The 15,714-nt window shown below is 43.3% G+C and overlaps 1 protein-coding gene across 4 annotated transcripts in view; it reads right to left on the reverse strand.

Annotated features, from left to right (window-relative positions):
- Positions 1-1,595: 1,595 nt before the first annotated feature.
- The window catches only part of slc4a2b (solute carrier family 4 member 2b), a 59,168-nt gene continuing 45,049 nt past the window's right edge, over positions 1,596-15,714 (reverse strand). For all 4 annotated transcript variants that reach the window (XM_018765671.2, XM_018765670.2, XM_018765673.2 and 1 more), the window contains 10 exons: positions 15,498-15,701; positions 13,745-13,893; positions 13,346-13,540; positions 9,040-9,285; positions 8,724-8,813; positions 8,390-8,556; positions 7,098-7,351; positions 6,705-6,874; positions 6,113-6,286; positions 1,596-4,762 (listed from right to left, as the gene is read on the reverse strand). In XM_018765671.2, coding sequence (XP_018621187.2) covers positions 4,682-4,762; positions 6,113-6,286; positions 6,705-6,874; positions 7,098-7,351; positions 8,390-8,556; positions 8,724-8,813; positions 9,040-9,285; positions 13,346-13,540; positions 13,745-13,893; positions 15,498-15,701 — 1,730 coding nt within the window. In that variant the 3' untranslated portion in view covers positions 1,596-4,681. The remainder of the gene's footprint in view (positions 4,763-6,112; positions 6,287-6,704; positions 6,875-7,097; positions 7,352-8,389; positions 8,557-8,723; positions 8,814-9,039; positions 9,286-13,345; positions 13,541-13,744; positions 13,894-15,497; positions 15,702-15,714) is intronic.

The raw sequence follows: 15,714 nt of genomic DNA on the forward strand, positions 1-15,714 counted from the left end.
CTTTCATTGTATTTGATTAAATGGATTCTCCAATGAAAACAACAAAGACACCACTACTGAAAGCAATTGTTTATTTGGCTGTACAGTATTTAGGTTAATTTATTCCATCTAGCACAGATGTCAACCTTTGAACATCAATTTGGGGAGAATAATGCTTTAAATTTGCACTTTACATAGATTTTAAAGAAAAAGAATACAAGCAACGTTAAGTAGAAATTTTCCAATTTATCTGACACCGAGCATTAAAAAAAATCTTTAAGAAAATAATTTAGTGACAACTATTCTGTTAATTAATTTTGGGAATGTATAACCACTTTCCTGTCCACAGCAGAATTTTCTTCTGCCTTTCTGACCTTGACACACACCTCTCCAAGCAAACTCGTAACTGTTTTAATTCATAACACATTATTTTGGGGCCGAAGACTTGCATTTCTGAATACAGGTGTGGAAAAAAAAAAGGTGAACAGGGTGAGAACACACAAACTCTATACAGAGCGAGATGGATTAAGACATTTAAAAACATTTCCTCAACGTGATTACAATAAAAAAAGAATTGTGGGCTGTAACTCGAAAACACACTTTCATTTTCTATATAGCTGGTTCTTCAGTGTAGGGTCATGGGGGTACAGGGCCTATCCTCGGACCATCGATTGTGAGGCTGGGTACACCCTGAATCGACATTTTTATAACATTTTACAGATGTTTATAATATGAAGAAAGTTCATAACTTTTGTAACAAAAATTATTTGTAATTGTTGGCACTAAATCATCTTCATTTGATCACAGAATTAAGGCCTCATGCTACAGAAATTGTTTATAACATTATGAAATAACATGTTTATACACCTCTTCGTCACTTGGGATTAATTTGTTCAGTGAAATCTCCCTCTTAGGCACATTCCTATTGTGAGTGAATTGAATTACCATAATTTTTTTTGGAAAATTGGTTCCCAGACAAAAAAAAAAAAAAAAAAAAAAACAGAAAATTAATTAAAATTTGAAAATAAAACATTTTTATACACAACAATGCACAGCCAACATATTTTATAATATTTCTAACAAATTATTTCTAGCTTGTCTTTTAATGGTACATCGTCATTAATTTATTCATTAATTACTGATAGTGTCCAATACAGGATTGTTGAAGGTCCAGTGTGTTTACCCAAGAAACATAGGCTGAGACAGAGCACACCCTGGATGGAGATATTTCGAAAATTTGGCTCACGGATGTTAATGATATAAAAAGTTCACTCTGTTTCACTCTGAAAATTGTATGAACTTCATACTGTTACAGGTGCTGTGCAGCCTTACTAAATATTTTTGTTAGATGATCATCTGATTGTGACATTAAGGCTTTAGTTCCATTAATGTAAAAATATTATAAAAGCTGCATATCATTTTAATAACTGATTTAATAGTTGTGTAAATATAGTTTATTTCTAAAAGTTATCATTAAGTTAGGACTTTCAAAATCCCTGCTCCGGTACCTTTGATCAAGATACTCACTCTGAACTGATATAGTAAAAGTTACCCAACTATGTAAATGATCAAAACTAGTTTAACAAAAAGTTGCTTTGTTTAAAAAAAAAAAAAAAAAAAAAAAGCATCAATTAATAACAGAACTGAATTTGCCTTTTCAGTTGATTTGCATTTACCTTAATCAAATGTCCTGATTTTTGATGTCAGTGTGATAGAGGAAAAATTACATAGCTGGTTTTGTTATAGAAGTGTAGCTGTATCCATAAACTGTGTGAATGTATCCATCAACATCTTTATAAAAAACGTCCATTAAAAGACGAGCCCAGCCGCCACCCTCCGAACCCTGCTTGGACTCTAGCGGTCATTGTTTCCAGGGTAATTTAGATGTTAAAACACAACAATTAATAAAATGATAGGAAAACTTTTTGGTACTAGAACACCAAGTGTATGTCTTTGTGCCAAATAACGTGAGAGCAGCAGTGCCACTGTGCGGAACGGGATACTTTCTGTGGACGTAAAATGACCGCATACGAGGTAAAAATACCACTGTACAGAATAACAAGCCTGTTGCATGAAAAACGGATATTTGTTTTTTGTATGTTATTATATAAGGGAAAGTGTACAAAAAAAGTTCTTGGGTCAACCTTGTTTTGTATGTTAGTTCTATAAAAGAGTTCAGAATATAAATTTGTTAAAAGCATCCATTAAAGTTACAAGGCAAAACTGGAATATAGAGAGTTCTTGGAATTTGCACTATTACCGCGCGTAACACAGGAAACTAACAAATAGTTTTTTGACTGACCTCAACCAGGCACAAAAGTGAAGTGCAAATGAAACGGTAAATGCGAACAGTCAGTGCACATTAAACTGATAGCCTGCATGCAAGACAAGGTTATTCAAGAATCGGTAAAGATTTTGCCATCGTTTCACTTTTCCATACTGTTTCTCATATCTGTTTTAGAATTTCACAGTCTAAACCAACCCAGTTGCCTCACATATTTTGTAAAAGTAGACAGATCTGTACATCCACTATAATGCATATGGTGACAAAGGTATAATCATACTGTTTCTAAACTATTCAATAAACAAATAGAACAGAAAAAAAGTTGATTTTATACTGCATAATTAGTAGGCCCATTCCCTTCCATCTTTCCATGTGCATTTAATAATCTTAGCAAAGTTATTACCCCAAAGAGTGACCAGGACACTGGCATGACTGCACCTACATTGGCTGAAATTCAGTAGCATGATAATTCATTAAAAATAAGTGTGGGTGGCATGGAATATATAATTCCCATATGTAGAAAAATAACCTCATTATAGGACTGTTAATACGCAAGTAATGTACATGAGTAAGTACAAAGCATGAGACATTTAATAACTAATATTGCTGGTGACATAACAAAGGTATTATTAATCATTAACTCTGCAGTTAGCATCTTAAACACGGAGAAAATGTGTTTTATACTGTAAATTAAGCATGTGGAAAATTCAGTATAAGCAATGCAGGAATAGCCCAATCTTGTTGTTCCCTTGATTAAAATACTGGTTATTCGACCTTTCAAAGTGTCGTTGCTATGTTGACATCTGTTACACAAAGCATAAAGCTGAAAAAATGACTATTAACATTGGCAAATGCACATGGTCAGGTAGTTGCTTCTGAGCTGCACCCTTTTATAAAATGTTTTGGAGCTGGTGGTTCTGTAATGATGATGCTCGTCATATACAGAAACATTTTCACAATCACAACTTCTGTGGTAGGACAACGCTTTAGACTGGTGGCAAAACGATGACTGTTTACAGAATTCACATTACACCAAAATACACTGAATGTTGCAGTTGTAGGTTCTAACCCGCTAGGAAATCAAAATTGTATTCTTGAATGCTCTTGCTCCCACAAGATGAAGTTAATCTATAGAGAAACATTTATCAAAGGAACAACCCAAGATCTTCCCTTAGGTGTTGCTTACAATTAAGCCACTATTGTGTGTCTGCGAATTCCCCTTAACATTGTGTATATCCCACCACCCTCTAGAAATCATTTATTTGCAAAAACCTTGTTTTAACAGCTTAGGTACAGTTCACTTTAATGGGACATGTAGTTTCAACGTAAGAAGCCTTACGTTCAATTTTATAAACACATTCCTACTAACTATACTGTAAATTTGGGGAAGAAAAAAAAAGTGCTTGATCTGTTTGGTCATCTGGATGATGTACTATATTTACGAAAAGTCCACAATTCTTAAAGTGCTTATTGTGCAAGCATTAAAATGATTCCTAAAGGCAACACGCATTCTATGAATATGTAACAAAAATAAAATTTATCGGAGTTGCACACTATAGGGAACGTTCACTACTCATACTAAATGTTACCTATGCAAGTTGCTCCCACTCGTACAACTGAGCACTAATTGTAAAGTAGTAGTTTGGAGGAATTACTGAATCTCTACACAGTGGCTGAAATATTAGTGCAATTTAAGAGCAACTTTTGTATAACCAAGGTGATAAACCCTGACTGTACACAGAGTAAACTAAACTGTACTAATAGGACCAGGTAACAGCAGTACAACTGGACTGTTCAGTCTCAGCATCAATGTGACTTTACCACATTAAGAAGGGGGAAAGGAACCATAGTCATCCCACCTTCACACATTTAGTCCAAAGTTAAGGCAAAATTTTAATAGTATTTTAATATTAAATTAAAATGCACTGGACATGAAGGCTTGCGCATATGATACAGGATAGAAACCACAGCATTCATCTGCTGATCGATGCATTTATATTCTGCATTGCATAGAGTCATAACTGATTATCAGTAACACCGAAGCCAGATGTGACCTCTGACGCTCCTCTACAGCGACTCCATTGCAGATTTTACACTGTATGGAAGAAAGCTGGTTCTGTACACCCCTGACCCAAACTCTCTCAACCCCTTACTGCGATGTAGCAAGGATCACGTCGGGAGAAAAATTACATTCCGGCAAATCAGAACACAATTTAAAAACGGCCCCCAGTAGGTCAAAACTGTGGATTCTATGAATAAGATCAATCTTAAAATAAACAGTAAAATATGATAAAATCAATTGGAATGACTAAAACGTTTGCAGGTACGCAAATGATGAATGTCGCTAAACAGCTGATCCGTGGGGCGCCGAGCAGGATGCGTCGCTGGGCGAAACATTCACGGTTACACGGCGCGGCCTCACACGGGCATGTGCATCTCAGTGTACTCGTCTTGCCCCTCCTTCTCGTCAAAGGTGGGTTCTGCATCATCTGCATCCAGCTGTGGAGCGTGCGGGGGGGGGGGGGGGGGGGGGGGGGTGATGATGCAGAAGGGGAAAAACCCCACATAATATTACAAATGAGGTCATTCATCCCATCTTGTGCATTTGAATATTCGATAAATACATTCACATAATGTTCTGTGCCACCGACTTGAGTGAATCCAAGCAAAATATAAAAAAGGTACAATTCTCCATTATCCATAGCAAATTTACTGAAAATGGAATTTACAGCACAAATTACATTTAAGCAGTAAAAGTTCTATGCCCTAGTTTTTCCTTCTCTCTTTGGTTTTTGTTCCAAAAGTTCCAAGATCAAACACCCCAACCCTCCCAACACCTTAAATACCATCAGGAAATAGTCCCCCCCCTACCGATAATGTGGAATAAGCATAAGTAACTATCACGATGTGTGTCCACTGGCTTAAGCAAAGATGACAGGAGGAACAGGTTTAACTTGAGTCTATCCTCTCCTACGGCTTTAACCTTTTCACAAATTTCATGTCTCCGAAGTCTAACTTGGTCACCACCCAGCTCATTTCAGGCTGTTGCTACGTAGCGATTGCATTCCTGCTAGATTTGAATAACCCAAAATCTAAACGGTATGCCTTCGTCTTTAACTAAGAAAACTAAGGCTTGTGGTGTTAAAGCACAAACATGCAGCCTCAGCTGATAGACTGGAGACCTACTGTATTCCCAGACCTTATAACCCAAAGTTTTAGCCTGAATAAAGAAACGTAGTATTAAGATTTATGGTTTGGACAATTGAAGGTCTTGGAAGCGAAAGGTATCGGGAATGAGTGTACTGCTGCACTACTCACTTTTTTTTATATAAACATGACCTCCCCCCCCCTTTAATTGATGACCTACCTTCCATTTAAGGCCTTAGGTTTTTCAACAAGTCTGACACATTATCTGAAACCGCTTGTCCCATGCGGGGTTGCGGGGAGCTGGAGCCTTACCCAGCAACATGGGGCGGAAGGCTGGAGGGGGAGGGGGACACACCCAGGATGGCAAGGCACCCCAAGTGGGACTCAAACCCCAGACCCACCGGAGAACAGGACCTGGTCAAACCCACTGTGCCACCACACCATACCCCTCCCTCCCACTACTTCTCAATAAGCAATAAGACAAATTGATTTTTGTGGCTCATGGTAAAATATTTCTAGATCTCTAGTGGTGACTTCACCGGCATTTTACCATCGCTGCAGTTTTAAATGATATATTCAGTATTAAAACCAGCTTTTTTTTTTTTTAAATTAAAAAACAGGTAACACTGGTATGTTTTGGAAAAATTAATTGCATCAGAGAAAGCATGTGAAGGTGCCATCCTGGGGGTGCAGGTAACTCACAGATTGCATCTCCCGGGCACTGAAGATCCGTGGTAGAAGGAACATCTTCACGGGGACAGTGAGGATAAGGACAAAGGGGAAGGCCAACGATGCTGCAGTGGACATGACGGCCCACAACAGTGCCAGGCACACCATCTGTATTCCTGTGTACAGGTGCATGCGTAATGTACGCACCTTTGAGTATTGGGAGGGTAGGAAAAAAAAAAAAAGTTCATCTCCATTCTTCATAATGTGCTCAAATAAAATCAGCAGTAGAGCAGCCACATTTTAATTAGAACGCCGAGCATTTCAGTATATTTAATATGCTCAGTAACCGAAATATTCCGCCAAAGGCTAGTAATTCTGAACTGCGCAGTTTAAGAGTTAGCTGAATATCATTGCACAATGTCATTATTTACAGAAATCATGAAAAATCAACTGATTTACTTTTAATTTGTGCGGAATGAATGAAGTCAGCTAGATTACATTTGTAGGCAATGATTTATAAAGGGTCATGTTTTAGAGAACAATCAACATTGTTGCCCCTTTGCAGCAACAAGGCATTTAAAGGATTTTAAACCTCCCCTCCTTTAGATGATCCATGATGGCTCACCTTGCGCACGTAAGTGTGATCAGGATGGTACTTGGCTGGCATAAGCAGCAGCTGGATACGCTCAGCCAGCTGGATGCCGTTGAGTGACATCACTCCCATGTAGAGGAATATTCCAAAGAGCACTGCAATTGGGATCTGACCCAACAGCTTTCCAATAACTATTGACAAGCCTGAGAAACAATATTTAAGAGGCTAGAAGTGAGCAAGTATGCTTTCAGAACATCTGTAGATGATTCCTGATAACTATGTTCTACCATCCTCATATCTTTGTGTAGATGCTCAGAAGATTTCTGCAAAAATATTCTCACTTAGGAGGAGTTTTTACTGCTTCAAATCCTCATGGAGAACCACAGGAACAGCTGGCCTGCAACAGTTTCTGGAGGGAACACGTACCTACGAGTATCGCTACTAGCAGCCCAGTTACTCTCTGCTCCTTGACCTCCTGGATGCGCGGCTTATCTCCAGGAGCAACGGCTGTGCTCATGACAGTCAGAGCATTGACGTGTGTGACAGAGCGCACAGTAGCGGCAGCCATCCAGGGTAAGCCAAAGAGCGCAGACATTCCACCCAGGGACACAATGACCAGGAGGTCCAGATGGAACCCAGAGCCCTTTACCAGCATCCGCTCCTTTTTACTAACAATCAGCCTGTGGAAGAGAAGGAACATAAAGGTTCCTAGTTTTAGAGAAATTATGGGTTTCAAAATAGATGTCAAAAGGCTTGGGACAATTTGTAGCACTATAGTACCGCTGTAGTACTCAAAACAAGGCATTTACTCTGAATCGTTGCTTTAATACTTTGAAGTGGGATCTGTATAATCTGTTACCGGAACCTTACAAGGAATCACGTAGGCCGTCTTCACCCGAGCTCGGCATTGCACACTGTGACAAATGTACTGTTTGTGGATCTAGAGGACACCAGTTCCAGATGTGCTGATCCAATAACCTTTATTTTAGAACTCTTAGGTTGGGCAAGGGGTTGGGGGAAAGGAATTAGAACTGGTCCTTCTCCATCTCACCCTCCCATGCAAATTCTCACTGTCAGAGGCTTAAATAGCGTAGTCATGACAACTGGGTGTTTGTTGGTGGTAACTAGGTATAGGCATTATGGTAGCATGTTACTGGCAGAGTAAGCAAGTTTCGGTCTTGGTGTGGGGAAGATGTTCCATATATAGTAATGGTAGTGTATTATGCTCTAGTCTCCACGAGTAGATGTGTTCTGTACACTGTGTGTGCGCGCCCTATCTTCCACAATGTGTCACATATGCTTATTGCACATTTCTCAGTGTCAAGAACGTACAAAGCTTTCATGCTTTAATTCCTATAGGCATTTGTTAAAACTGTGTGGAAAGTTGCTTCTAAGTAGAAACTACCTTAATTTGACTTGTACAGAAAAGTGAATTCTCAAAGGCTGCATACAGCAAGTTGTATGTACCGTAATCTGTAGATAAATGTGCAAGAATTTAGATGATAGGTTATAAAAGGCTGTTGGATGCATATAATTTAATTTTTGATCATCTACCTGGGATCAGATTAGCTTTTCAATTGGGTGCCTATGGAGGGAGTAGAGGCAAGAAAGGCTTGAGGAAAGGTGTACAAAATAGATGAGGACTAAAGGGACAGGAGTCTGGGAAGTGCAGAAGGTCCAGCATCGAAATTGTTTATTAGAAGTGCTGCTAGACTCACGTAGTGATTTGCGTCTCCATAAAAATCAGGATGAAGACCAGCAGGGCTGGAAGGATGCTTGCTGCCATCATCCAGATAGGGAAATCACCATTGGATCCTAGTGGGTTGATCAACCAGCCTCGCTTTTTTGGGCTGGTCACAGAGAAGCCACTTGGCACACTTAATTTCTGCAAGGCAGGAGAGCAACGTACAAGTATTTAATGAATTTGATTATGCATGGGTATGATTAAATGCTCAAGAGCAGACTATATTGAGAATATTTTACTTTGCAAAGATATTTTAAAAGGCATGCATTGTTTATCCTAGTTTATTATGCAATAAGCTAGTGACTCACCTGTGTATATGTATCCTGGATGCTGTAGTCCACCAAAACCATGATGAGGATGGCAATTGGGACACCAAAATCGCCAATAACTCTGCGAAGCTGAGAGAAAGATACTAGGAATTGTTTACCATTTTGTAATGCAGGTCATGGTATTATTGCAGACATAAAACATAAATAAAACCACTCTTATAAAAAATAATGTTGACAATGCTTATAATTAGACTAGTATTCATCTAATTTTTTTAAATAGAGGAAAAAAACACATGCTTTTGGTGAAGACCCTAGGCATGAACATAGGCCCAGTGGGAGAACTGATTGTACTCACCCTGCCAGGGAAGAAGGCGCTGTTTTTGAACTTGCGCAGATAAAACGCAATAAAGTAGGTGCCAGACATAAGAACCAAGGAGAGCAAGGCGGTGTTGGGCTCGCCCCATGTCTTCACCAGCCCAGGGCTGCTGCTGTTCAGCTGGAGCACTGTGCTGGTGTTCACAACTGTGACATCCTCCACGGTGGAGTTCTCCATGGTGATGTTGTCGAGGGAACACCGCTGCAGCGGATGCTCGTGGAATATCTGTCCAGCACACACATTGCATCCATCGAACCATAATACCACTGAGACTAATCAAAAGAAGCTGAATATACATTCTCATAGTTCTACCTCACTATGAATTAGTTTTAGCTTAGTCTGTTCAGTCACATTTTTAAGTCTTTCCTTTGAATTCAAAATATTGCCACATTAATCTTTATATGGTATATTAATATTGAATTGTCTTACTGCAGATAATACAGAGCCTTGTATAAAACTTACCGCACCACATTAAACTATAGCTGACACTCCCCGATACATTTTTCTTAGATTAAAAACTTTATGGAAGGGAAGCCTATAGAGTATTCACAAATGTAACAAATTTCTAAAGATGTGCTCTTGAGAATTCTTCCAAAACTAACTTCTGTGTTCATGAACAAAAAAAGGAACTTTTGCATAACATTTAAAATCCCTGATTTTACTTCAAGAGACTACCATCCATCCATCCTCCTCCGCTTATCCGGGACCAGGTCGCGGGGGCAGTAGTCTAAGCAGAGCCCCCCCAGACTTCCCTCTCCCCGCAAACCTCCTCCAGCTCCTCTGGGGGAACCCCAAGGCGTTCCCAAGCCAGCTGGGAGACGCAGTCTCTCCAACGTGTCCTGGGTCTGCCCCGAGGCCTCCTCCCAGTGGGACATGCCCGGAACACCTCCCCAGGGAGGCATCCGGAACAGGTGCCCGAGCCACCTCAACTGGCTCCTCTCGATGCGGGGGAGCAGCGGCTCTACTCCGAGCTCCTCCCGGGTGACTGAGCTCCTCACCCTATCCCTAAGGGTGCGCCCAGCCACTCTGCGGAGGAAACTCATTTCTGCCGCTTGTATCCGTGATCATCTTCTTTCGGTCATGATCCAAAGTTCATGACCATAGGTGAGGGTAGGAACGTAGATCGACCGGTAAATTGAGAGCTTTGCCTTACGACTCAGCTCCCTCTTCACCACAACAGACCGGTACAATGACCGCGTTACTGCGGACGCCGCACCGATCCGTCCGTCCGTCAACCTGCCACTCCATTTTTCCCCTCACTCGTGAACAAGACCCCGAGATACTTAAACTCCTCCACTTGAGGGAGGAGCTCCCCCCTAACCCGGAGGGGGCAATCCACCTTTTTCCGACTGAGGACCATGGCCTCGGATTTGGAGGTGCTGATTCTCATCCCCGCCGCTTCACACTCGGCTGCAAACCTCTCCAGTGCACGCTGTAAGTCTTGATTCGATGAAGCCAACAGAACCACATCATCCGCAAAAAGCAGAGACGAGATCTCGCGGCCATCAAAACAGACACCCTCCGTTCCCTGACTGCGCCTAGAAATTCTGTCTATAAAGATAATGAACAGAATCGGTGACAAAGGGCAGCCCTGGCGGAGTCCAACATGCACCGGAAACAGGTCTGACTTACTGCCGGCAATGCGAACCAAGCTCCTGCTCCGGTCATACAGGGAACAAACAGCCCGTAGGAACGAGCCCTGAACCCCATAATCCTGAAGTACCCCCCATAGGATGCCACGAGAGACATGGTCAAATGCCTTCTCCAGGTCCACAAAACACATATGGACTGGTTGGACAAACTCCCACGAACCCTCCAACACCCTAGTGAGGGTATAGAGCTGGTCCAGTGTTCCACGGCCAGGGCGAAAACCGCATTGCTCCTCCTGAATCCGAGGTTCGACTATCGGTCGGATTCTCCTTTCCAGTACCCTGGCATAGACTTTCCCAGGGAGGCTAAGGAGTGTGATCCCCCTGTAGTTGGAACACAATCTCCGGTCCCCCTTCTTAAAAAGCGGGACCACCACCCCGGTCTGCCAGTCCAGAGGCACCGTTCCCGAACTCCACGCGATGCTGCAGAGGCGTGTCAGCCAAGACAGCGCCACAACATCCAGAGACTTGAGAAACTCGGGGCGGATCTCATCCACCCCCGGAGCCTTGACACCGAGGAGTTTTTTGACTACCTCAGCAACTTCAGCCAGGGTAATGGATGAGTCCCCCTCCGAGTCCCTGGCCTCAGCTTCCTCTACGGAAGGTGTGTCGGAGGGATTGAGGAGATCCTCACAGTACTCCTTCCACCGCCCGAGGACATCCTCAGCTGAGGTCAGCAGCGCACCACTTCCACTGTAAACAGTGCTGGCGGAACACTGCTTCCCCCTTCTGAGTCGCTGGACGGTTTGCCAGAATCTCTTTGAGGCCGACCGAAAGTCTTGCTCCATGGCCTCACCGAACTCCTCCCAAGCCCGAGTTTTTGCCGTGGCGACTGCCAGAGCCGCGCTCCGTCTGGCCCGCCGGTACCCGTCAGCTGCTTCAGGAGTCCCATGAGCCAGCCAGGCCTGATAGAACTCCTTCAGCTTGACGGCATCCCTTACCTCCGGTGTCCACCACCGTGTTCGGGGATTGCCGCCGCGACAGGCGCCGGAGACCTTATGGTCGCAGCTCCGAACCGCCGCCCCGACAATGGAGGTGTGGAACATAGTCCATTCAGACTCAATGTCCCCCACCTCCCTCGGGACCTGGTTGAAGCTCTGTTGGAGGTGGGAGCTGAAGACCTCTCTGACAGGGGCCTCCGCCAAACGTTCCCAACAGACCCTCACTATGCGTTTGGGCCTGCCAGGTCTGTCCAGCTTTTTCCCTTGCCATCGAATCCAACTCACCACCAGGTGGTGATCAGTTGACAGCTCAGTCTCTCTCTTCACCCGAGTGTCCAAGACATATGGCCGAAGATCAGAAGAAATGACTACAAAGTCGATCGACCTCCGATCTAGGGTGTCCTGGTGCCAAGTGCACTGATGGACACCCTTATGCATGAACATGGTGTTCGTTATGGACAAACCGTGACTAGCACAGAAATCCAATAACAACTCACCACTCGTGCGTTAAAGTCCCCCAGTAGAACGACAGAGTCCCCAGTGGGAACGCTTTCCAGCACGCCCCCCAGGGACTCTAAAAAGGCTGGGTACTCTACACTGCCGCTAGGCGCATAAGCACAAACGACAGTGAGAGACCGTTCCCTGACCCGAAGGCATAGGGAGACAACCCTCTTATTCACTGGAGTAGACTCCAACACATGGCAGCTGAACTGGGGGGCTATTAATAAGCCCACACCAGCCCGCCGCCTCTCACCCTGGGCAACGCCAGAATAGTGGAGAGTCCACCCTTGGTCGAGAAGAGTGGTTCCAGAACCCAAGCTGTGAGTGGAAGTGAGCCTGACTATATCTAGACGTTATCTCTCAATCTCCTGCACTAGCTCAGGCTCCTTCCCCGCCAGTGAGGTGACATTCCAAGTCCCAAAAGCCAGAGTTGGCGCCCGAGGTTTGGGTCGGCCGGGCACTCGGCCCCGACCACCGCCCAAATCACAACGCACCGACCCCTTATGTCCTCTCCGGCAGGTGGTGAGCCCATCGAAGAGCAGCTCCACGTCATGGCTTTGGGCTAAGCCCAGCCAGGCCCCGTGGGCATAGACCTGGCCACCAGGCGCTCGCATGCGAGCCCCCCCCCCAGGCCTGGCTCCAGGGTGGGGCCCCGGTGACCCCATACCAGGCAGGGTGAACGAGATCCTTGATTTAATAGTCATAAGGGGGTTTTGAACCGCGCTTTGTCTCGTCTGTCACCCAGGACCTGTTTGCCTTGGGAGACCCTACCAGGGGCATATAGCCCCAGGCAACATAGCTCCTGAGATCACTCAGGCACTCAAACCCCTCCACCTCAGTAAGGTGGCAGTTCGTGGAGGGTCAAGAGACTACTCCTATTCAAAATAAAGTCCAGAATATAAGAACTGCTCTGAAAATTGGATTTTACACCTTATCCACTCTTGGAAGATGAGAACACTTACTGTTCCTGATCACTGTTTATGCATTAGGTGATATTCCAGTGCCAAATTTTTGTTGGTATACCAGCCTACATACTTGTCAAAATATTGACACGTTTCTAAGTTGGAATTTTTGGAAAAGGAGCCTTTGTTGTAAGAGGGAAACCTGCAGTTGGTTGTAGAACAGAAGAAGTTTGACAACACTCAAAGACCAACCTTGGACTGAAATTCAGATCCCCACCCATTATGTACTCACCTTGACAAGCTTGGAGAAGGTCTCATAGATGAAGATCAGCGATATTAGAATAGAAAATATTTCCTGCGTGAAGCGTGAGACAAAACGCACCAGGAAACTTCCCTCAAAGGCTACAGTGAGTACCACAATCAGGATGAGCCAGAACCCAATCCAAACACGCCCCGTCAGGTACTCCACCCCATTGCCCTTGCAGAACTGGAGTAAGACAAAAATACAAAATTTATACATACACACACACACATACATACATCTGACCCACTTTTACCAAGCCATTGTAGTATAGTGCCCTATTCAACAGCCCTTAACCTATACAGATGAACACCCCTCTAGAACACTTCCTAGTATTTTCTGCTAAATTTTGTATATGGCTGTGGGGCCAGACATTGCGCTTCTACTCACTGTAAAGAAAGCCTCCTCAAAGACCAAGATGGGACCTGAGAAGCCCACCACCAAAAGTGGCTGGGCCCCAAGCAGACAGAACAGCACACCTTGCACTGCTGTTGCCACAATGAGCTCAGATACACCAATAAGACCCTCTGTCTTCTCACCTGGAAGAGAGAGAACAACTTAGGCAAGGACCACACAGTAGTTTTATCATTCCATATTCCATTATTTTTGAAAAGCCTATAGCTCAAAGAGGGATTGTGACCAGAACCAAGACCAGGATGCACTGGACAAAGAGTAGGGTACATATTATTTTCCCCTTCTCGATCTCAGGTATCGAGAGAGACCATAGGAAGTTTAGTCACCTCTTGACACAAGTTACATGTTTTCATAACATGAGAAAAAACAGACAAACATGAACAAAGCAGGAACAAGCAGAGTCCATACACAATGAGCCACATCAAGATCTGAACACCAAACCAACAACCTACAAAGTAGCAGTGTTGCAAACTGAAGAGAGTGCTTTAAAAAAAGCTGCATAGTGAAAACATGTCACACTGGTGGCCTGTTCTAGTGAAGAGGTACAATTTGCACTGAAGAGTTAGCTAAAGGACCTTCAGTAAAAGAATGAAAAGCATGTGTATATGCACAGGACATCAACAATGCTTCTAAAAGGAAGCTTCAAGGTACCTGCAAGGCAAGAAATGGCAAAACTAACTATGGCTGAATAGATCAGGAAGCTGGATTTGTCCTTAGACTTCTGATAGATGAGAATGCTAGAGGAACGCTCCACAATGTGCACCTCCAGCACTCCTGAAGGCAGATTAAGATTCATCTTCCAAATGGAATTCACTTTGTGTTGGGAGTATATCATGAGATGGTGCACATGGCCTTTGAACATCTTACAAGAATAGAAACAGCAATTGAGGACAATTGTGTTTGGGTCTGTTGAAGACGAGCATAATTGTACACTGAAGGAAGTGCTTGACATAGCCTGAAAGGTCAATCTGAAGCTGAACAAAGATTGGTGAGGGATATCTGGGTGATGAAAATGCAAGAGGACTCCTGAAGGGACAAACTGGTTACATTTGGACTTTGATACAACACACTGTTGAACCACAGACTTTGCTTCACTTAGACCATATGAGCAAAATGAAATTCAGAGAAAGAGTGCATATTAGTATATAACAAATCAAGAAGTGAAGTTAATACACCTCCACTGTCACAATTTCCCCACACCTGAGGTAGGAGACATTGACAGCCTCAAGGATAGATCGGAAAGTAGCCTAGACTGAAGAGTCATCTTTACAGGGAAAAAGGAGAAGACCCACACAGTAGATCAAGCTTCCTGAAAGATTAATAGAAACATACTAGCCTAGGGACAAGAGTGCTGAAGGTTCATGTGGGAGTAATGGGTTGGCAACCTCTCTCCTGCGTAACAGCACAAAGAAGTCATGAATATATTTAAGCTCTATTGTAATAAAGACATTTAAGGAAGATGCAGTGACTGCATTATACATTATAGTGACTGTAGTCCTGTATTTATATGTTATGTACAAAGGCTGAAGGAAATTTTTGCAGATGATTACAGTCTTTCTGGAAAATATGAAGAACCCTACAATTAAGTGTTTAACACCCATCATGCAGTTAGAATCCTTGAAGACCTAAATTTTGGTTTTAATTCTTTATGCGATTTAGAGAGAAGGTTTTGCTGGAGATCCAGGTTAAAAAAAAAAAAGGCATATGATTCACTCCACTTGATACTTACCCAACAGACCCCCAAACGTTATGGCAGGAGATAGGGCGGCAAAGTAGATGAAAATAACAGCGGCCATGCATTGGGCATTTAGGGCATCCTTGAAGTCGCTGACATACTTAGGGTAACGGCGCCTTGCATCACGAATGACTCCACCAAAGAGCTTTCCAGTCCTCCTTAGAGGGTCATCACTAGGCTTGAAGGGGGTGAGAAAAGCTAGGGGGTGCAG

The sequence above is a fragment of the Scleropages formosus genome, chromosome 5 (genome assembly GCF_900964775.1).
Source record: "Scleropages formosus chromosome 5, fSclFor1.1, whole genome shotgun sequence".
Classification (NCBI taxonomy): domain Eukaryota; kingdom Metazoa; phylum Chordata; class Actinopteri; order Osteoglossiformes; family Osteoglossidae; genus Scleropages; species Scleropages formosus.